The 22404-nt window shown below is 39.0% G+C and overlaps 3 protein-coding genes across 3 annotated transcripts; all 3 read left to right on the plus strand.

Moving 5' to 3' along the window:
- Positions 1 to 3413: 3413 nt before the first annotated feature.
- LOC146485595 (octopamine receptor beta-1R-like) lies at positions 3414 to 4298 on the plus strand. The gene has a single exon (XM_085103250.1). The coding sequence runs from the start codon at positions 3414 to 3416 to the stop codon at positions 4296 to 4298; it is 885 nt and encodes a 294-aa protein (XP_084959376.1).
- Positions 4299 to 10343: 6045 nt separating this feature from the next.
- LOC146485596 (octopamine receptor beta-2R-like) lies at positions 10344 to 11390 on the plus strand. The gene has a single exon (XM_085103251.1). It carries the CDS (start codon positions 10344 to 10346, stop codon positions 11388 to 11390), a length of 1047 nt encoding a protein of 348 aa, XP_084959377.1.
- Positions 11391 to 19008: 7618 nt separating this feature from the next.
- On the plus strand, positions 19009 to 20043 carry LOC146485597 (trace amine-associated receptor 8b-like). Its single transcript, XM_085103252.1, has one exon. The coding sequence runs from the start codon at positions 19009 to 19011 to the stop codon at positions 20041 to 20043; it is 1035 nt and encodes a 344-aa protein (XP_084959378.1).
- Positions 20044 to 22404: the final 2361 nt, after the last annotated feature.

A 22404-nucleotide genomic window follows, 5' to 3' on the forward strand; every position in this document is an offset into this window, starting at 1 on the left:
TCTTATTCAATTCTCTGTAATCAATACACAACCTCATCCCACCATCTTTTTTACGAACACAGACAACACTACTTGAGAATGGAGATCTGGACTTCCGAATGAAACCACGGTTAAGCAAGTCCTCAATGTAACCTTTAACTTCGGGATAGAGTGGACGGGGTATGGAAATGTAGTTCTTCTGTACTGGTTGGTCACTAGTCAACCTGATATCCATCTCTAACTCGGAAATGCAGCCGACGTCATCATCACTTGTCGCAAATACATCTGCTTCTTCGACCAACAACTGTTTCGCCTGCTCCTTTTGTTCTGCTGATAATCCACTCAAATCAACTTCAGGTAACCAAGACAAGTTTCTCTCAATTTGCTCAGCAGGTGTATGTTGTTTACAAGGCGATTCAGCACATGGGGTTGGTGTCTCAGGATCCTTAAACCTGACTTCGACAGGAGTCACTGACCGGACAAGATGAAGGCGTCCCAGGACAACTCTCCCAGGTAAAGTGATGTCATGGTTTGTGTTGTTGGTCACTGGGACTGAGAAGATGGTTGCATCGCCCTCCTTTACGGTGGTAAGGGATTCATGTACTGCCAATCCCGAAGGCCAGGTAGCCAACTCGTCTGGCTCAAAAATGACAGGAGTCTTACGGTGGATTGGTCCAGTATTAGCACGACAAGGTAAGTGAACAGTCTCTCCTGCAGGGACAGTGTGTGGCTTCTTTGTGGATTTAACTAGACAGAGTTCACCAGAGTTAGTAGTCCGAATTAGGCTTATCAATGCTTGCAGGTCACCACTTTTACTCACTTTGAAGCTTCTCGACATCCGTTCCAGCAACACATCATCTTCATTATCTTCAGTGTTTCTGACCATCAACTCTATAACATTAAAACCAATGATGGGCTGCTCAATGTTCTCCTTTGTTACCAAAAATGGAACCCTTATCTCTGTCTCGTTTCCATCTGTCAACCTCACACCAATCTCTACCCACCCACAGTAAGGGATATCTGTTCCATTTGCTGCTTGCAAACTTATGGACCCATCTGTCCCAAGTAATTGTTCAATATCCCTTGTTTGAACTGTTGGTAGTTGGCTCTGCAGGAAATCTTCTGAAACAATTGATACTTGGGCTCCTGTGTCCCATAAAACTTCTGTAGGCTTATCCTCCAGGTAACAATCCACTAGACACTTCCTTCCCACCAGCCTAACTATGCGCTCCTGTTGCCTGGGAGTGATATGACTACTGTACACACCTCTATCTTGTGCATCTCCTAACCCCTTTTCTTTAGACGATTCTCTCTCAGAGAGCTCTTTGATTGCTTTGCATAACACTTTATGTTTTGGCCAATGAACCTTTTGACAATGCTCAGAACAATATCGAACAGACTGGCAGGCTGAACACTGTAGCAACTGTTTACGGCAATCAAACTCCAGGCAACCACTACACTGGTGGGACTTCTCTTTCTCTGGCAAGGCTACTCCCTGTCCCGCGGGGGTAGCCTGGATGCGTTTCCCGGATAGCTTCTGAGCCTGGTTTGACAGTAGCGGGCAATATGGTTCAAGCCTCCACAGAGATAGCAATGTGGACATCGGTCACCTTCCCTATTCATTCTACACTCTTGGCAACCAGGTGGTCTTGCTCCAGTCCTCGCTCCCCTCCCAGTAGGACTAGGTGCCATGGTGTCTGCCTTCTGGTTATTTGCTACGTCACGAAGAGTTTTAACTTCTGATTTCACTGTGGCCAGCTCCGCTTGTACAGCTTTTAGTGTTGCTAGGACCTGTGAGTCCTTCTGCGACTCCTTCTTCGTGTTTGCTTCCACTGCACCTTCAACGGTGAGAACCTTTGCAGACTTTCCCTTGCTGGTAAAACTGAACTTATTACTTCGCTCGGCTTCTGCAGATATAGCTAGGCTCATTGCTCCAATGAGGTCTTCATCTGCGACTTTTGGGTTCTGAGTGAGTGGTCTTATCTTTGCACGAATGGTTTCGTCAGCAAGACCGGTTTCCAAGGCATGCAGGAACAAACTTTGCACCGAGGAGGCATCGTACTTAACCCCACTATCGGACTCTTTTGAAGCACTAATTACCTTTTGCCTAATAGTGAGTGCTCTCATCAGAAATGACTGAGGGTCTTCATTCGGTTGCTGGGCAATGTTTGTTAGAAGCTGGTAAAGTTCTGTGGCATTTTTCTCATGAAAATGGAAGCGAAGAATTTTACGCAGCCTGGGTAGGGTTAGGTCAGTCATGTTCTCTAGGTAGCTTCTTAGTTGCAGGCCTGGCTGCACAGCACGAACAACGGCACTAACTACTTCTTTGTCTGAGTATCCCTTGGCAAGCCCTGATTCTATTTGGGATATTAGAGCTTGATAACCCAGTTTATCTTTCTGACCAGGGTCACCCACCACTCCTTGTATTTTGAAATCCCTGCGGAATATGCTTTGCTCAACCCCCTTGGCAGGAAACTTGATCGTGTCTTCGTCTTTCACTGAGTCAGGAAACTTTTCTTTCTGCATTTTGGCTAATTGTTCTTCGACTAATTGCTGCTTAGACTCTAAATCACCCAATTCTTTTTTGAGCTTCTTCAGGTCGCCCTTGCCTTCCAATTCTTCTTGGCCGTATTGATCTTCTATCCCCTCGAGTGGCGGTGGACCCAACTGTGCAATTAACCCCTCAACAAATTCAATTTGATCATCGCCAGACAACTTCTCGAATGAATCCTCAATATTTCGTCTGATAGACCGAATAACACTTAATTTCCCCTTGCCTTCTACTGCCGACTTTTCAACTTTTGCATGAAGAGCAAATTCACATAACGCACTCAGGTCCAGCGACAAAATTTTGCGATCCAGAAGAATCAGTTGTTCCTCCGCCATTTCGATTTTACTTGTAAACAACACGAACAGATTTCCACATGCACAAAGTCCAATAAAACAATGTTCCTACCTTCCCTGGCCTCAAATTCAGGCTCCACTATCTTTTGCCAAACTATCCACACCAAATGTCCGCTTCAACTACAACCAGTTAAATCCTGTTAATAAATCGTTGTCCATTGAAATCCAAAGTGAATGCGTAATGGCGGCGACAAACGCGAGTCCTCGCACACAGTGAGCAATCGATCGTCAAAACAGGTACATTTCCATCAAGTTTCTTCGAGAAAAATCTCCCGGACAGGCCCCCAGAATGTTACACAAGAAAATCCACACTGTTTGGTGTTTTCCAAGAGTATTTACGATATTAAAATACGGTTTCACAACTCATTTTCACAACGCGAGTCTTTTCGCTTCTCGAGCACGCACATGGCTTTTCCTTACGTCACTTGTCGTCTTGACGACACATCTCGTGTCCAGTCCCTTTAGAGGCGCGTACTTATAGTTCCTATACCTAACACATAGCACAAGAAAGATGGCTGTACGGCAATACAATGTGCTATTTGAATGCATTCTTTGCAAGGTACTTCTACACGAACACAGTACTTCATCTGATGGCAGTGTCTTTTGACCGATACGACTCCATCGTTAAATCGCCTTTGACGTATAATAGCACGATTACCAAATGCAGAGTGGCTGTCCTTGTACTAATCTGGTTAATCCCGATTGGATTTGCCATTGCTCCATTCCTAAACTTCGGGGAGTACTTTTACTACAATTCAGAGGTGTTTTTCTGCCAAGAAGGATTGACTTCACAGAGTGGTCCAAGTGGATGGAGAATAGCATTCTCCCTCGTATTCTTGGTTGCCCCCTTTCTGGTGATCGCACTCCTGAACTGGTCGGTCTACAAGACGGCCAAGCTTCAAGCAAACGCCGTAGCCATCCAAATTGGAAGCTTTGATGGTTCTGAAAGCCAACAGCAAGATAATTCAGGACGAAGAATAACCGAAAGAAAAGCAGCTTTGGATGTCAGCATTATCATTGCCGCGTTTCTGGTGTGTTTTCTCCCTACCTGGATGTTGGGCCTTTATGTACGGTTCTTAAAAAGTACTAATGTTCCATCCGAGGCAGTACTGGTCGCATCTTCTATACTTATGTTCAGTTCAGTTTGTAACCCGATCATCTATTCCATCCGCAAAAGAGACTTCCGAAGAGCGGTTAAAGAAATGTTCGTACGCAAGCGGATTCTACCCCACGGGAATCAAACGACTGACATCCACGACAGAGTGATTCGAACAAGTAGTGTCAAGCACGATATAGAAGCCTCCACTTCAACACCCGAAGCAAAACTCCTCCACCAACTCCAGGATGAACGTTTTCATGAAGGCATGCGATGGAATCCGAGTCTTTCTCCGATTCCAGAGATAGCACAGGACTGAATTTAGCGCCCGCTAATATCTATCGTAAAGCAAAAAACTACATTAAGTTAGCCGAATAAAAACGTCTCACCGTTCCTAAAACTAACCGGTTTATCTAGATTAACGTTTAAATGATTAATTTTCCTATTCTCAGCCGTCCTACTAGTACTGATTAAATTTGCAAAGTAAAATTTCGTGTGCACGAGATTTATAATGGACGAGCAAATTGTAAACAATTGTTCTGTTCTAATACATTTCTTCCCTCCTGACCAATGAAACTCGGTTCATGTAATATGTTGCAGATAGTAACATTCAAATGACAGTCATTGTTTAGTACTGTCCTGTAGATCTGTTTATTTTGCTTTGAAATGCATTCCAGATCTTGTTTCTGTGAATTAAATTCTAAACTGAAAGCCTGCTCTTTAATTTATTGTTGATATTTTCAAGTCGTTTCTTGTTATATTATGGCACTTGACAACAGCTTTATGGACTTTGGTCACCATGCTAATACTTTTTATTGTGTATCGAAATCAACAAAACACACGTTAAATTTCCAGGCGTTCTTTGATAATACCACCATGTCCAAAGTTCTTTGTTGATTCATTTCTGTGACAAACCCGCGCCAACTTCCTGCATTCTATTATTTGTCTGAGGACGAGAGAAAGCCTTTCACTGACATTTTTTAATATCATTCCCCTCTAGCAATAATTTATTTTCCTTTGAATAATTATTAACATCGAAAGTTCGTTTCAAATCGTTTTCAAAGCGGCTAATCTCGATTTGAGTTAAACCCTATATGTAACCTATACGCCCAATAAATGAATTTGAGTACACAGTACACAGTTATCGACTACATGAATTTAGTCTAAACTCATGCCAAGGAACAAAAACCGAGTTTGGAAATTTACTGTTTTATTTTGTCTTTCGTTAATCGCTTCCTGTTCCATTTCACTCTTTATTACTAGCAACAAATAATTCGCACTAAATCCAACAAGCACAAAGAATTCATAACGATCGACGTCAAGATCAGCTGTCGCACCTTTAGCTATTTAGGTATAAGGGTACAAATGAGTGTTGCGCCGCTAGTACTATGGACACAAATGATTGATCAGAGATTTAACTTTGTAGTGTATGTTAAAGTGCCAAACGAACCCATGAAAATACTACTGAGAGTTGGCCCTAGTAAGAAAATATGGGATACCACACGTGGCAAATCTTTTACCCTGGTGGGAATAGAAACTCACGAACTCCGGATTTAATCATCCGCTGTTCTACCCATGGAATGAACTTCGAGGCCAGACGGTACCAAGTCGTGGTTAATGATGTTGGTAATTGCTGCAAATGCGAATAAGAAGGGTACAAATGAATGTTGAGCTGCTAGCACTAAGGTCACCGCTGATGGTTCGATTCCCGCCTATCGAAGTGAAACAGGTGTAAAATAAAAAATGAAGTTGATAAATCCTTGTTACCGAGTTTCAACAAAAGCAGGTTGATTGCTTTATTGAAGCAACATTCCTCCTAAAGTCAAACCTGAATGTGCTGCACAAAGCCTACTGACTAATCTTGACTATCAAGTTCAAGTTAGATGCAAATGCTCAAATGGTTCCAATTCAAACCATTTCTATCAGTAGTAGCACTGATCGTCTTGGAAAGAAGATTGCCTAGTATGATTTGAATTCAATACTTGCAAGGTGATTCTACATTAAGACAGTACCCGATCTGATGTCAGTTTCTTATGATTCATACGACTCGAACGTTTAATCGCCTTTAACGTACAATGGCACGATTACCAAACGAAGAGTGACCTTCACAACTCTCATCTGGGTGGTCGAGATTGCACTTCTTTCAGTCGATTCTTTAAATGGGGAGAGCACGTTGACAACTAAGAGATGTTCTTCCACTGCCAACAAGGATGGACGGCGCAGAGTAGTTCAAGTGCATAGAAGACGACAATTCTCTAATTGTATTCTCTTCCATTTCGCAGAGGGTATCGCCTCCTAAACTAATTTCTCTGCAAGACTGATGAGACTGAAAAGCATTAAGCAAACGCTGGCACCATCTAACTTGTAGACATCTTGGTCCGAAGAGAATTTAAGTAATGTTTAAAAAACGAGTAGGAGTGGTTTATCGGATTTAAAACCACGAGGCGCAGCCGAGTGGTTTTAGACCGGATAAAACACGTGCTGCGAGTTTTGTGAACGGCTTCAAAAAACATTCCTGGAAAAGCGTGCGTCAATAAAGTTCATAACAATTATGCTTTTGTGAACATTGGAAATTAGCATATTAGAAAAACATCGCATACTAATGAGGAATGTTTTATCAGCTGATAAAACACCGCATACTAATAAGGTTAGGTTTATCCATATAAAATCACTGTAAGTGATGTATTATCGACCATTTGATAGGTCAATGGGCTTATGAATTATTAATGAGTTTTTGAAGTCGAGGTAGTATCAAAAGGAAAAGCAGATTTGGATGTTGGTATTCCCTCTCACTTATTCCCGGATCGTGGGCATTCATCTCATTAGTCTGGCGGGAATTAGTGACGCTCAGAAGTTGAAGACTTTTCTTACTTCTGCTTGATGATATCATAAGACGTTTTAGTGTAAGGCGTGAATGATAAACCCGTGAGTGGACACAAGTGTGGTGCACATGAATATTCATCGCGCGAGAATAACAGTGAAAAAGACCACGAGAAACGTCGTGTAACTTTTTTATCCTTCATGTAAAACACTTATTTATTCACCACCCGAAGTTTAAGCTCCAAAATTTTCGGCTTAAATAGGCTTGAAGGTAACTAGCCAAGGCAAAAACTCTCTTGTTTTTAATTTGAATTTGAATTTCGCGGAAATGTTTGACATAGATAGAGAAGTAGACTACTTTTAGTGTAGAATATCACACAGTGTCAGATCAGTTACGAAATAAGCTCGATCTTCTCTCAACAGGATTTTGACTAAGACTATAATTGTAAGTGATCGTTGGTAAATGTTATTCGATTTAGAATGATCTTTGGAATATACTTGAAAGTATGATTGTCAGTAAACTGCAATTTTTGATAAGAACTGTTGCTTTTGGATCTCTTTACACAACGTGTGATACGAAATGAACTAATTTTTTTTTTTATTCCGACCTAACAACTGGATCAGTGAGATAGAAAATCAATACATTTTGTAACGACAGAAACATATCACCATTCCAAAATTCTATGCTAATCCATTAAATCATGCAAATGCAAAATGGTTCGGTTATCCATCTGATTTAAAGTGCCTATTACCCTTACACAGTTTTAATGAATTTCGAAAATTTATGCATGTCTAAGACGCTTTGCGAAGAAATAAATCGTATTCAATGTTTCGTTTTGTTTTTATCAGACGACAAAATCGCCAAAAATAGGCCGTTTTCCGCCATATTGAATACAAAAAGGAGCAGTTGAGAGACTGGCTTCTAACAAGCTTGTAACGTCGACCCGGTATCTCAGCCACAGAGCATTTGCTCATTTGTCACTACATTCTCTGTACTGAACTTGGAATGTGCCAGGAAGGTATGTGGTAGGTGAATATGCTGCCTTCTCAGTTATGTAGAAGGGTATAGTTCTGCACACTATACTGTTCGATAATGATGAAGCAAGGAAATGCAGAAAGAAATAGATCGATTTCATGAAACAAAAGCGGGCTAACCCGGAAAATCGTCAATATGCTTCAAGCACTTCACGAACGACGACTTCATGCGTCGATTCTGATTTATTGATGAAGTGAGTAACAAGCCAATCTTCTCAAGACTAAAACGAGATGATATCGGTTTTAATGTGACGCCAGCTGCCTATGCTAAAGCGGTGACCACAAGTCCAGGTGTACTGATTTAAACCATTGCCAAACATCGCTGCGAACGAGCGGTAAGAAATGTTTCCATTTTGTTTTGTATTTAAGCTTATAGGTGCAGCCAAAACAAACCTACTGAAATAGTTAACTTATTTTTTTTAATTTATAATTGGTCTAGCCTCACAAGAATGCGAAGAGGCGAATGGAGTCTCTTACTTCTGAGACTGCTGTCTGTTGCCGAGCGGATGAAGGGCCACAGTGACATGATAAAGCTAGTTCTTTTTCTTTCTCAATTCAACGTGTATAAATTTGGGAGTAGCCTTTACACGAAGAACAGATCATTCCTTTTAAAAAAGCTTCAGTCTTGAATTTGTCTGTGAAGAACGAGGTAAAGAGTCAATCGAACATCTCGGTCGATTGACATACTGCTCAAAATACTGTTCAAAAGGTCGGCTTTTCTTACCTGGAAATCGAGATATTTTGAAAAATAACACACGCAATGGCTTTCCAAACATTGTGCGGTTTTACTTCTCTTACTACCAGACCAATTTCAGCTAAAAAACAATTTAAAAATGGTATAAAAAATATCAACTGAACAAGCTTACATTTACGCCACGAAAAATTTCTCCTCAGCGGTCCGCATGTTGCCGCGAAGTAAAATTTGATGTGGTGGTTTCGTTGACAAAAGGCAAGCCTCTTGTTCATAGGAAAAGTCTTGCTCATTTACACTTCCCTCGGGCCCCAGTAAAATATTCTTTAAAACAGAAAGATTTCAATTATTTAGAAAATTTTAGAAAATAGCAAGCTGCCCCAACACAAACCTCAGAGTGGAGCGAAGCGAGGCGATGCAAAGGGTCATACAAAAACGAAACCGTAACTAAACAAACTTAAGCCCTCAATTTCACGCATTGCATAGCTCTCGAAGAAATCTACAGTGCTAGAGAAAGGATCAAAAACCAAATAGCAACGATCAGAGACACAACATCTTGCCACAAAAACAAATGGCCGGGCCCCGCAACACAAAAACTGTAAGATAAACTGGTGTAATTACACAGTTGAATCCTAACAAAGATAACAACAATAATAGCGGTCGCTTTCGGAGGTTAAAGATTATCGCACGGTTCAATCCTAACTAGAAGCTGTACTGTCACCGGACCGCGAACTGAAACGAGCCAAACTAGATCTAAATACTAGTAAAATAAAATGGCATAAGAACGACAGCGGGTAAACAGATACAACAAGAGGTGAAATAAACAGGCGCTAAACGCAGAACTCTAACCCCAAAATGTCCTTTGAGATCAAAATACAAAACATGGTATAGTTAAGCACATGGTTTTGTTCTATGATTATCATACAAATCCTTCAAATCGTAATGCCAAGCCGCTGTAAACATACAAGAAGCTAAATTGATCCAAAGACTGAGATATAAGCGCTAAACATGCGAGTAGGAGTTGTGTAGGCCTTTCATTCCTATTTTACGCGCTTGATCGTCGCGTCAATCACGTAGCCAGGGTTGTAGTTACATTCTGAATCATCTGAGTTGTAGCTTTGCTCGGATTCGGTATCAGTGTTCTAAAAAAATCGGCCAGAAACCCCAAACAGCTCGCGTAGAATTCACTCCGACTCACTACTGTTTTGTTGTGTGCTTGTTATCAAGATACCGGGTCGACGTCACAACTCACCAGTGCCAGTCCTCTAATGGTGCGGTTAGAACTTCGGAAATTGTGATTTCGACCTCGTTTCAAAAATTGAGAATAATTTCAAATCTCATTGTTTAGCATGTTTTGGCTTACTTTCTACGTCTACTTTTGAGAATGAAAGGAATTGGGTAGGGGTGATAGGCACTTTAGGTACCCTGAAAAACATCATCACCTGCTAAATGCATCGTGCTTGAATCAAGCAGAAATACCACCTGCGCATTACGACTGAAAAATATTATGAAACGACCTCTTATCCTCGGCAATCAAGTCTAGATAGGAAAAATTCAAATGATTGTATAAGCAGCAATTAGGTATTGTTTTGTATGATTGTATAAGCAGCAATTAGGTATTGTTTTGGGCACAAAGGTACCAAAGTTATTTTCGCTCTTAATTATAATGATCTTTTTAAGTTCTTGATTCCAAGTTTGTCATTTCCGCCAACCTCTTTTCAAGCTTACAACAAAAACGTCTTGTGGGATTATTCATCATCTCTGGCAATTCAAAGTGCACGAAATGTTTTCAATTTTGAAGTGAAGCGTCATTCCAGTATGGCTTTTCCCCAAATCATCGCAGCGTTCCTCGCCCTTTTTGACGCCATCGGTTTTCCTGGTAATTTACTGGTAATAATGACGATCGCCGTGCGAAAAAACTTTCATGTGATGCGGTATATTCTCCTTGCCAGCCTCGCAGTGTCAGACGTGCTGTTTTTAATCCTCGTCAACTCCTTCCGCATCGCAAGCATAGCTCAAGAAAGATGGATGTACGGCGAAACAATGTGTCATCTGAGTCCACTCTTTGTCAGGTACTTCTACATTAACACAGTCCTTCATCTGATGGCAGTGTCTTATGACCGATACGAATCCATTGTTAAATCGCCTTTAACGTATAATGGCACGGTCACCAAATGCAGAGTGGCTGTCCTAGTACTAATCTGGCTAATTCCGATTGGATTTTCTATTACTCCATTCCTTAAAGGGGCAGAGTGCGTTTACAATCAAGAGCTGTTTTTCTGCCAAGAAGGGATCACGTCACAGAGTGCTCCAAGTGGACTGAAAATAGCAATACCTCTCACATTGTTTGTTGTCCCCCTTGTGGTGATCGCACTCCTGAACTGGTCGGTCTACAAGACGGCCAAACTTCAAGCTAACGCCGTAGCCATCCAAATCGGAAGCTTTGATGGTTCTGAAAGCCAACAGCAAGAGAATTTAAGACGAAGAATTACCGAAAGAAAAGCAGCTTTGGACGTCAGCATTATCATCGCCGCGTTTTTGTTGTGCTTTCTCCCTACCTGGATCATGGGCTTTTATGTACGGTTCTTCAAAAGCACTAATGTTCCATTCGAGGCAGTACTGGTCACGTATTGTATCTTTACTTTCAGTTCAGTATGTAACCCGATCATCTATTCCATCCGCAAAAGAGACTTCCGAAGGGCGGTTAAGGAAATGTTCCTACGCAAGCGGATTCCGCCCCACGACAGAATGGCTCGAATGAGTAGCGTCAACCATGATATAGAAGCCTCCATTTCCACACTCTCGAAGCAAAACTCTTCAACCAACTCAACCAAACGCTGTAGCCATCCAAATTGGAAGCCTTGATGGTTCTTAAAGCCAACAACAAGAGGATTCAAGACGAAGAAGTACAGCCTGAAGAAAAGCAACTTTGGATGTCAGCATTATCTTTGCCGCGTTTCTGTTGTGCTTTCTCCCTACCTGGGTCATGGGCCTTTCTCTACAGATCGTCAAAAGCAGTAATGTCCCATCCGAGGCAGTACCGGTCACGTCTTCCATCCTTATATTCAGTTCATTATGTATCCCGATCATCTATTCCATCCGCAAAAGAGACTTTCGAACCGCCGTTAAAAAAACGTTCCTACGTACGCGGATTGCACCTCAAACGAATCCAAGCGACATCGACAACAGCGTGACTGGTATGAATACGTTAACACGCAGCGCCATCCATGATACAGTAGCCCCTACTTCAACATCAGTTGCGGTACTTGCCAACCACCTCCAGGATGAACGTTTGCCTGAAGGCATGAGAAGACCTGGAGTACCGATTCAACACTAAGAACAGCACTGAACTCATGACCAATGTATACGATGCCTTTTAGTGTGAGAAATAGTGCTAATGACGTGAAAAGTGTAAAATATGTAAAAAGTATGAAAAATTTGACGTTTCGAGCGCCTTTCAGTATCTCGTGGAATATCGAAGGTAAACAAAACCTGTTAAAAAATATCCTAAAAACAGTTTTCTAAGAATTGAACTGCCCAACACTGAAGCTTTTCCTTTGCATGAGGCCTCAGGCTACAATTAACTGACAGCAATTATCGATGATCACTTTTCCGAAATTGACGAGGTGTCCTCGTTAGAGCTTGCCTTATAGCTCGTGCACTGTTTTCTCTAAGAGTTTAGCACTGTATAAACACAGTGATGTCTGGTTGGATTGTTTTCTTCATTTTTGCTAGCTTGACTAAATTTGTAGTCGGACTAGTTTTACAAAGTTCAAACAAAATAGAAAACGATTATTCTGGTAGTTTTTCTTACTTTATTTACCGAAAGGAGAAACTGCGTTTATTTAAATCAGCTAATTACGTCTAATAATGAACTCGAATATTTTGGTTTGTTGATCATAACTAAAACTTTCCAAATTTGGATGAACAATTTCTATTTGAAATGGAACTTATTCCCTTGATTTTCGCGCACGTGCATGGAACCATTGTTTCATTGCCGAACAGTTCAAGAGAACGCAAAAAGATGCAATCGAGGTTTGTAGGCATTACTTAAGACTTTTCAGAATGCAGAATAATTTTTCTGTGAGTCCGTGTCATAATTTTACTGTCAAATTCGTCAGAAGCAAGATGTTTTTGAAAAGAATAGTCTATCGTCCTATAGGAAGAATAAAGAAATACAGTACTGTCAAAAATACACAAAGCATTACTTGTAGATTATGGACAGCATCCTTTTTTTTTCCTTTTTTTTTTTTCTTTTGTTTTTACCCGCGGAAGAACCATTTTAAACGGCAGCTCTCGAAGGATTAACGAAAAAGGTGGAAAACGAAGAAAGGCTACGATTCAAAGAAAAATAATACAGTAGTAACAAAGAAGGAAGAACTCTACTCTTACGCGAGTCAAAGAAATGACATCTTCTGCAGTTTGAGATCGCTGTAAACTGTATGTATTTAGGACCCACCGGAACACCATAATGAATACAGTTCGGAGACCGAACTTACCTTTCAATTTTTTATGTTAAATGTTTTCTGTTCCACTGCACGTTGTTTGATTTACCCTAGATATCACCAAAATTAAATTCTTTTCACAGGTAACTCGGATTAACCTCGGCGTCAGAATCAATTGTTGTACTTTACTTGGGTAGACGAAAAAACAGAAATCGGTTTCAGAAATCAGAAATCTTATTATAAAAAAAAAATGAAAGGACTGTGTCATCTTTTTTTTAATCCAAACTAGATACTTTTCCTTCAATGGTAACCAAAATTAAAGTACTCCTTAAGGGGGCAATTTACCTAAATTTGAATGAAATTTAAAGAGGTTTTAAGAAGGGATAGAAGAAAGAAAATGATTTTTGGAACACCAACAGACAGTTGATACCCACGCAAGAGCACCCCGGGTTGTTAGTGGACTAACTTGGTATCCGTCTATTAATTATTAAATACAAATTTTAATTTTAAAACTTCACTAAATCTTCAATATTTCTTATTTCTCTTAATTTAACCAATCCTTCTAAAAAAAACTACTCCTCCCAAATATATCCAAAAATCACCCAAAAATTTACAAAATACCCCACAACACAGATTCACGGGATAATGATAGGGATTTTGGATTGCTTGAAACGTGAATGAGAAATTGCCATTAAAGCCATGTCAAGTGCCAGAAAAATGGCGTTTAGGTGAATTGCCCCCTTAAAAATTTTCTTTAAAACAGCTATCGCAGTGCACTGAATAGTGCACTGCTATCGTCCTATAATAATAATAATAATAATAATAATAATAATAATAATAATAATAATAATAATAATAATAATAATAATAATAATAATAATAATAATAATAAACAACAGCAAAAACAGTACTGTCAAAAATACACAAAACATTATCTGTACTTTATGGATGACATCCGTCTTGTTTCCTTTCTTTTCTCTTCCCAAGGAAGAGCCATTTTAAACGGCGGCTCTCGAAGGATTAACGAAAAAGGTGGAAAACGAAGAAAGGCTAGGACACAAAGGAAAATAATACAATAGTAACAAAGAAGGAAGAACTCTACTCTTCCAAAAGTGAGTCAAAGAAATGACATCTTCCGCAGTTTGAAATCGCTGTAAACTGTATGTATTTAGGACCCACCTGAATAACATAATGAATACAGTTCGGAGACTGAACTTACCTTTCAATTTTTTCTGTTAAATGTTTCCTGTTCCACTGCATATTGTTTTATTTACCCTAGAGATCCCTAAAATTAAGGTGGCCGAATACAGTTTTTTAGTGTACAGGTGTTAGAAGACGTTATTTGGAAACTATGTATTTCTGGACGCCCAAAATTAGTATGGTGTAACACTAACTAAGAAAGAATGTATTTTCGTACGTTTTGTTGAGCTAAGTACCGTTTCCATGGAAACGCAGCGAGCTATTAAACGTCCATAAATGGTAGGTTTTCTCTATTTTTAGAAAATGTACTCATTAGATTTTTTCCATTTTTTGTATCCAGAAAAACGCACAAAACACTGACACACCTGCACTATTTTCATGTAATTTTAACAGAGAGATCTCCTGTAAATATTGATTTTGCATTTTAATGTTTTGTGAAGATACCCTCTGTTAGATTTAGGTTTCTCTTTGTAGGCGAGTTACGCTTTTAGGGAGCTATTTTCATGCCAAATTTCACGAAACTCTAATGAGTGGTCCCTTAGAAAACAGTTCATTTCCATGAAAACAACCAGTCGCAATTTTTTGCTCAAATGCGCATGCGTGGCTTTAATTGTGTTTCATGGCAAAGATGAAAAGTATGCAAAAGGTCTTGGTGAATGACTTTTTTGCTCGGAAAGAAAAGAAAAAGAGTCCAGAAACGAGAAACTTAGTTATTTAGGATCAAAACTTAACTTTATTATCCATTTCATGTGAAATTGAGGGATCACTTCATTGACCGCTGTATTTGCGTACCACAACCCTAGCGCGAGCTTAACAGAATCTGTAAAGCGCGCGCAAACTGTGCTCGGCCACCTTAAATTGTTTTCACAAGCAACTCGGATTAACCTCGGCGTCAGAATCAGTTGTCGAACTTTATTTGGGTAGACATCAAACAGAAATCGGCTTGCAGATAAAAAAATCGATTTTGCAGCCGTGTCATCTTTTGTATAATCAAAAAAGAAAATGTTAACCAAAACTAATGTACTGCTTTTAAAAAAAATTTCTTTAAAACAGCCATCGCATTGCACGGAAGCTTTTTATAAACGTGTCCGGCTCAACGATGCTGGCCAATTTCGATTTTGCAACCACGCATTTATTATGAAACAAAATTAAGGGGCTGTTTCATCTTTTCTGTAATCCAAACTAAACCCTCTTTCGTCAATGTTAGCAAGAATAATGTACTGCTTAAAAAATAATCTTTAAAACAGCCATCACATTGTAAGGAAGCTTTTCATAAACGTGTCCGGTTTAACGATGCTGGCCAAGATGGATATGGAAACCAACTTGAAAAAGTCGGGACGGCGTTTTTAAGCTCTTCATTTGGGCAACTCGGGTTAATCTCGGCGTCAGAATCAGTGGTCGAACTTTATTTGGCTAGACAAAAAGCAGAAATCGGTTTCCAGATCAAAAGTTCGATTTTGAAACCACGTGTTTATTATAAAAAAAAAACTGAAGGGACTATGTCTATTTTTTATAATCCAAACTAGACCCTTTTTCTTCAATGGTAACCAAAATTAATGTACTCCTTAAAAATTTTCTTTAAAATGGCTATCGCAGTGCACAGAATCGTGCACTGCTATCGTCCTATAATAATAATAATAATAATAATAATAATAATAATAATAATAATAATAATAATAATAATAATAATAATTTTTAAATAAAAAAAAAGACATTCTCAGTTTACATTGCATTATCCAGCCTAAAAATACAAACCTTATAAAATTACAACTCGTTATTCTTCTTCTCTCCTCTTCTGCTTTATTTCCTACTTCATTTCTCACTTTCAATAGTTTAAAAAGCGTCGAAAAGTTAGTAAAAAATAAACAAATAAAGGCTGTCTAAAAATAATTCAGACTGACAAAAAGTCACTACTTAAATTCTGGCTTGCGCACTTTCCGATGATAATAATAATAATAATAATAATAATAATAATAATAATAATAATAATAATAAAGAACAGTACTGTCAAAAATACACAAAGCATTATCTGTTTTTTATGGACGACATCCGTCTTTTTTCCTTTTTTTTCTCTTCCCACTGAAGAGCCATTTTAAACGGCGGCTCTCGAAGGATTAACGAAAAGGGTGGAAAATAAAGAAAGGCTAGGACGCATAGAAAAATAATACAATAGGATCAAAGAAGGAAGAACTCTACTCTTCCAAAAGTGAGTCAAAGAAATTATTTCTTCTGCAGTTTGAGATCGCTGTAAACTGTATGTATTTAGGACCCACCGGAATAACATAATGAATACAGTTCGGAGACTGAACTTACCTTTTAATTTTTTCCGTTAAATGTTTTCTGTTCCACTGCACGTTGTTTTATTTACCCTAGAGATCCCCAAAATTAAATTGTTTTCGGATTAACCTCGGCGTCAAAATCAGTTGCCGAACTTTATTTGGGTAGACATCAAACAGAAATCGGCTTGCAGATAAAAAGTTCGATTTTGCAGCCGTGCCATCTTTTGTGTAATCGAAAAAGAAAAGGTTAACCAAAACTAATGTACTGCTTTTAAAAAAATTTCCTTTAAAACAGCCATCGCATTGCACGGAAGCTTTTCATAAACGTGTCCGACTCAACGATGCTGGCCAATTTCGACTTTGCAACCACACATTTATTATAAAACAAAATTAAGCGACTGTGTCATCTTTTCTGTAATCCAAACTAAACCCTCTTTCGTCAATGTTAACCAAAATTAAGGTACCTTTAAAAACTTTCTTTAAAACAGCCATTGCATTGCACGGAAGCTTTTCATAAACGTGTCCGGCCTAACGATGCTGGCCAAGATGGAAATGGAAACCAACTTGAAAAAGGCGGTCCGACCTTTTCAAGATCTTCATTTGTGCCTTTAGATCAAGTTGATGATAACACATTTTGATAAAGGATGTGTGATTCAAATCGTATTGGTTACACGTGCCGCCACCTCCACCAACGTGTAGAGAAATACAGACATTCCTTTATTGGAAATTCCAAGGTCGAACGTAATTTTAAAAACACAGGTGAACCTTCATGAGAATCTTAAAATCCTTAAGAAATATCGAATGAAGCTTGAGTGTTTAATTTTTGAAATACTCATTATTGGAAAGAAAAGACCGACATGTGGACCGTGGGCCTTTTATATGGTTCATCAAAAGCACTGATGTTCCATAAAAAAAAAAAAAAACCTTTTTTGTCCTCGGCAGTGTTTATAGCACAAGTTCCAGTGGGGCCGAGCATTAAGGTTACCCGGTACCTTCAGAGGTGTCTTCAGTGGTGTCTCGCGTCCAAGCGATGTAGCGCGTCCGGTTTAAACTGTAGATACCTACACCCTGATATCAAATTAAAGCTTATAGAGCTGGCTATCAAACTAAACCAAGAATTTTGAAATAAAATGAATTGCTGAATTTTTAGCGCTGTTTTCTCGAATCAATTTTTTCACTTAAAGGAGCCACTTCAAAGAGCTAAAACTCAAAGGGAATTTGTTTATTTGGAGAGTAGCTAGTTTAACGTACAAACAACAAAAACGTGTCTGCGAATTTTTTCTTTCGAAATATTTTTTTTCCGAGGGCGATTTTTGTACGATCAATCGACATTTTTTTCATCCTATTTCGAAAATGTCCTATAACTTTTCATTGCGATTGAATATGGCAAAACGTAGACACGGTTTTTTAGCGCTTTGGGTCCGGAAACTGAGGAGCAAATTAAATTAGCGAAAAACAAAATTCGCTTTGACTTGTAGCTTGAAAAAGGTGATTCGGACGCTCGCATTTAGAGGCTTTGAAAAATTCGGCAATTTATTTCATTTCAAAATTCTTGGTATAGTTTGATAGCCAGCTCTATAAGCTTTAATTTGATATAGGGGTTTAGGTATCTACAGTTTAAACTGGACGCGCTACATCGCTTGGACGCGAGACCCCTGTGAAGGTATAGGATAACCTTAAACTTCACAAAAGAAATAATTTAAATTGAAAATAACAAGGTTAAAAACCCCAACTAGTGGGAGACAAATCAGCTGGCTATATAAAAGCGCGGCTTGTAATCATCGTGGCTTGTTCATTGATTATATCTCACAGGTGATTTATCAAGAAGCAATTAACGTATGAGACAATGAAGTTCACTGTTCATTGATTATATCTCGCAGGTGAACTATCAAGAAGCAATCAACGTATGAGACAATGAAGTTCAATATAGATTCATTAATAATTCTTATCAAAAAACGGGATAAAATCTATGACACTTCTCAACGTTTAGTCAGTTTAGCCTCAAAACATTGGCTACCGTAACCATAGTCAGTGCATCAAACCTCTGTCTCGTCTCTATTTTCAATTTAACAGCAATGGATATAGTTCGAACAGCAGATAAGCTGAGTTGTATGGAGTACATTTCACCCCCTGAATAGTGATTAATTTACTGGATGTTATCCGCTTTTTGAACAACGGGAAGCCAAGGTAAAATCGTCAAGTGAAAAATATATGTTCAAACAAACAGTAATCCAATGTTAGGCTAACGTCTAATCTATTATTAGTCAATACCGTAAATGTTTTGTTTGTCTTTTAACGGTGTCAGGGTAACACCTCAGACTTCAACAGGATTCATTAATGAATGGATTGATTGGTTGTTGATCGCACGGTCGTCATTTCCTCCTGACCTTATTATGAAGTGGGAACAAAGTAGTAGGCTTCATTACCTCTGACACTAAACATTGCAAAGCTTTCAATTTTAAAGTAAAGCGTCATTTCAGTATGGCTTTTCCCCAAATCATCGCAGCGTTCCTCACAATTTTTGAAGCCATCGGTCTTTCTGGTAATTTGCTGGTAATAATGACTATCGTCGTGCGAAAAAACTTTCATGTGATGCGGTATATTCTCCTCGCCAGCCTCTCAGTGTCAGACGTGCTGTTTTTAATCATCGTGAACTCCTTCCGCATCGCAAGCATAGCACAAGAAAGATGGCTGTACGGCAAAACAATGTGTCGTCTGAATCCATTCTTTTTAAGGTACTTCTACATTAACACAGTCCTTCATCTGATGGCAGTATCTTATGACCGATACGACTCCATCGTTAAATCACCTTTGACTTATAATGGCAGGTTTACTAAATCCAAAGTTGCTGTCCTAGTACTCATCTGGCTGATTCCAATTGGATTTTTATTTGGTATATTCTTTTATGGGACAGAGTACGCTTATGATCCAGAGGTGTTTTCTTTCTGCCAAGAAGGAATCACGTCACAGAGTGGTCCAAGTGGACTGAGAAGAGCAATAACCATCACATTCTTTGTTGTTCCCCTTGTGGTGATCGCACTCCTGAACTGGTCGGTCTACAAAACGGCCAAACGTCAAGCTAACACCGTAGCCATCCAAATCGGAAGCTTTGATGGTTCTGAAAGCCAACAGCAAGAGAATTCAAGACGAAGAAGTACCGAAAGAAAAGCAGCTTTGGATGTCAGTATTATCATCGCTGCGTTTCTGTTGTGCTTTCTCCCTACCTGGATAATGGGCCTTTATCTACGGTTCTTTAAAAGCAAAAATGTTCCATCCAAGGCAGTACTGGTCACATATTGTATCTTTATGTTCAGTTCAGTGTGTAACCCGATCATCTATTCCATCCGCAAAAGAGACTTCAGAAGGGCGGTAAAGGAAATGGTCCTACGCAAGCGGATTCTACCCCACGGGAATCAAACGACTGACATCCACAACAGAATGGCTCGAATGAGTATTGTCAACCATGACACAGTAGCCCCTACCTCAACATCAGTTGCAGTACTTGCCAACCAACTCCAGGATGAACGTTTGCCTGAAGGCACGAGAAGACCTGGAGTACCGGTTCAACATTACAAACAGCAACTGAACTCATGACCAATTTATACGATGCCTTTCAGTGTGAGAAAGAGGGTTGATGACCAAGAAAGTGTAAAATATGTAAAAAGTATGTAAAAATTTGACGTTTCGACTGCCTTTCAGTGCATGTCTCCTCGAATATCGAATGCAAACAAAATCTGTTAAAAAAAAATATCCTAAAATCAGTTCTTTAACAATTAAACTGACCAACACTGAAGCTTTTCCTTTACATTGGGCCTCGGGCTTCAATTAACTGACGCTCAGCAATTACCGATGATCACCTTTCCGAAATTGACGCGGTGTCCTCGTTAGAGCTTGCCTTACAGTTCGTGCACTGTTTTCTTTAAGAGTTTAGCACTGCATAAAGACAGTGGCGTCTAGTTGATTGTTTTCTTTCTTTTTGCTAGCTTGACTAAATTTCAGGTCATAGTAGTCTTACAAAGTTCAAACATAATAGAAAACGATTATTTTGGTATTTTCTCTTACTTTATTGACCGAAAGGAGAAACTGAGTTTATTTAAATCAGCTTATTACGTCTAATAATGAATTCGAATATTTTGGTTTGTTGATCATAACCAAAACTTCCCGAATTTTCAATTGCTATTTTAAATCGAACTTATTCCCTTGATTTTCGCACACGTGGAACCATTCATTCATTCATTCCCGAATAGTTCAAGAGAACGCAAAAATATGCAATCGAGGTTTGTAGGCATTAGTTGAGAATGCAGAATAATTTATCTGTGAGTCCGTGTCATATAATTTTACTTTCCAAATCGTCAGAAGCAAGATTTTGTTGCATGAAACAAACAGGGGATCGTCTTATAATGAAAAAACAAAAAACAAAAACAGTACTGTCAAAAATACACAAAGCATTACTTGTGGTTTATGGACGGCATCCGTCTTTTCTTTTCTTTTCTTTTTTTTCTTTTTTCTTTTCGGGGGCACTCGAAGGATTAACGAAAAGGTGCAAAGCGAAGAAAGGCTAGAACTCAAGGAAAGTAATACAGTATTAACAGAAGGAAGAACTCTGCTCTTCCAAAACTGAGTCAAAGAAATGACATCTTCCGCAGTTTGAGATCGCTGTAAACTGTATGCATTTGGGACCCACCGGAACAACATATTAAATACAGTTCAGAAAACCGAACTTACCTTTCAATTGTTTCCCGTTAAATGTTTTCTGTTTAACTGCACGTTGTTTTATTGACCCTAGATATCCCCAAAAATAAATTGTTTTGACAGGAAACTCGGATTAACATCGGCGTCAGAATCAGTTGTCGAACTCTATTTGGTATACATCAAACAGAAATCGGTTTGCAGATCCAAAGTTCGATTTTGCAACCACGTATTAATTAGGATAGTGATCAAATCTACTTTACTTGAACAGGATCCACCAAACCACAAAATAGATGGTGGCTTCTGCCTACATCCCCCCTTCCTCAACATCAAAAGATGATGTCGTTATTACACAGCCACCCCTCTATCCAGCAGTAAAGAATGACAATGAGTTTCAAACATCATTTTTCTTTTCTTGGTAGCTGAATATTTCTGTGTTAATTCAAACTTAAAAGGCAATAATTTTTTTTTTACGTAATGCTCACGAGATAGGTGCATGGTGTCTTCGATAACCCCCCCTACCCAAGACAACGTAGGTCCTCTTCGAACAAACCTGTTATGACTAGTTCCCAATATTAAAAAAATAATAATAATAAAGAGACTATCAATTCTTTGCAATCCAAACTAGGTCCGTTTTCGTCAATAGTAACCAAAATTAATGTATTGCTTAAAAATTTTCTTTAAAACAGCCATCGCATTGCACGGAAGCTTTTCATAAATGTCCTGACCAAGATGGAAATGGAATCCAACTTGAAAAAGTCGGGTCGAAATTTTCAAATAATTCAATTTTGCCTTTAGATAAAGTTGATGATAACACATCGAACATATGTGTTATAAGAATCGATTTTGATAAAGGATGTGTGATGGAAATTATATCATTTGGTTACACGTGCCGCCACCTCCACCAACGTGTAGAGGAATAAAGACTTTCCTTAATTGAGAATTCCAAGGACGAAGGTAATTTTACACAGGTGAACCTTCATGAGAATCTTAAAATCCTTAAGAAATATCGAAGCAAACTTGAGTGTTTAATTTTGAAATGTTTATTATTGGACAGAAAAGACCGACATATGGATCGTGGGCCTTTGTCTATGGTTCGTCAAAAGCATAAAAAAAATAACCTTTTGTTATCCTCGGCAGTGTTTATGGCACAAGTTCTGGTAGGGCCGAGCATTCAACTTCACAAAGAAATAATTTAAATTGAAAATAACAAGGTTAAAAACCCCAGCTAGCGGGAGACAGACCAGCTGGCTATATAAAAGCGCG

The sequence above is a fragment of the Pavona decussata genome, unplaced genomic scaffold, assembly GCF_977016875.1.
Source record: "Pavona decussata unplaced genomic scaffold, jaPavDecu1.1 SCAFFOLD_26, whole genome shotgun sequence".
NCBI lineage: Eukaryota > Metazoa > Cnidaria > Anthozoa > Scleractinia > Agariciidae > Pavona > Pavona decussata.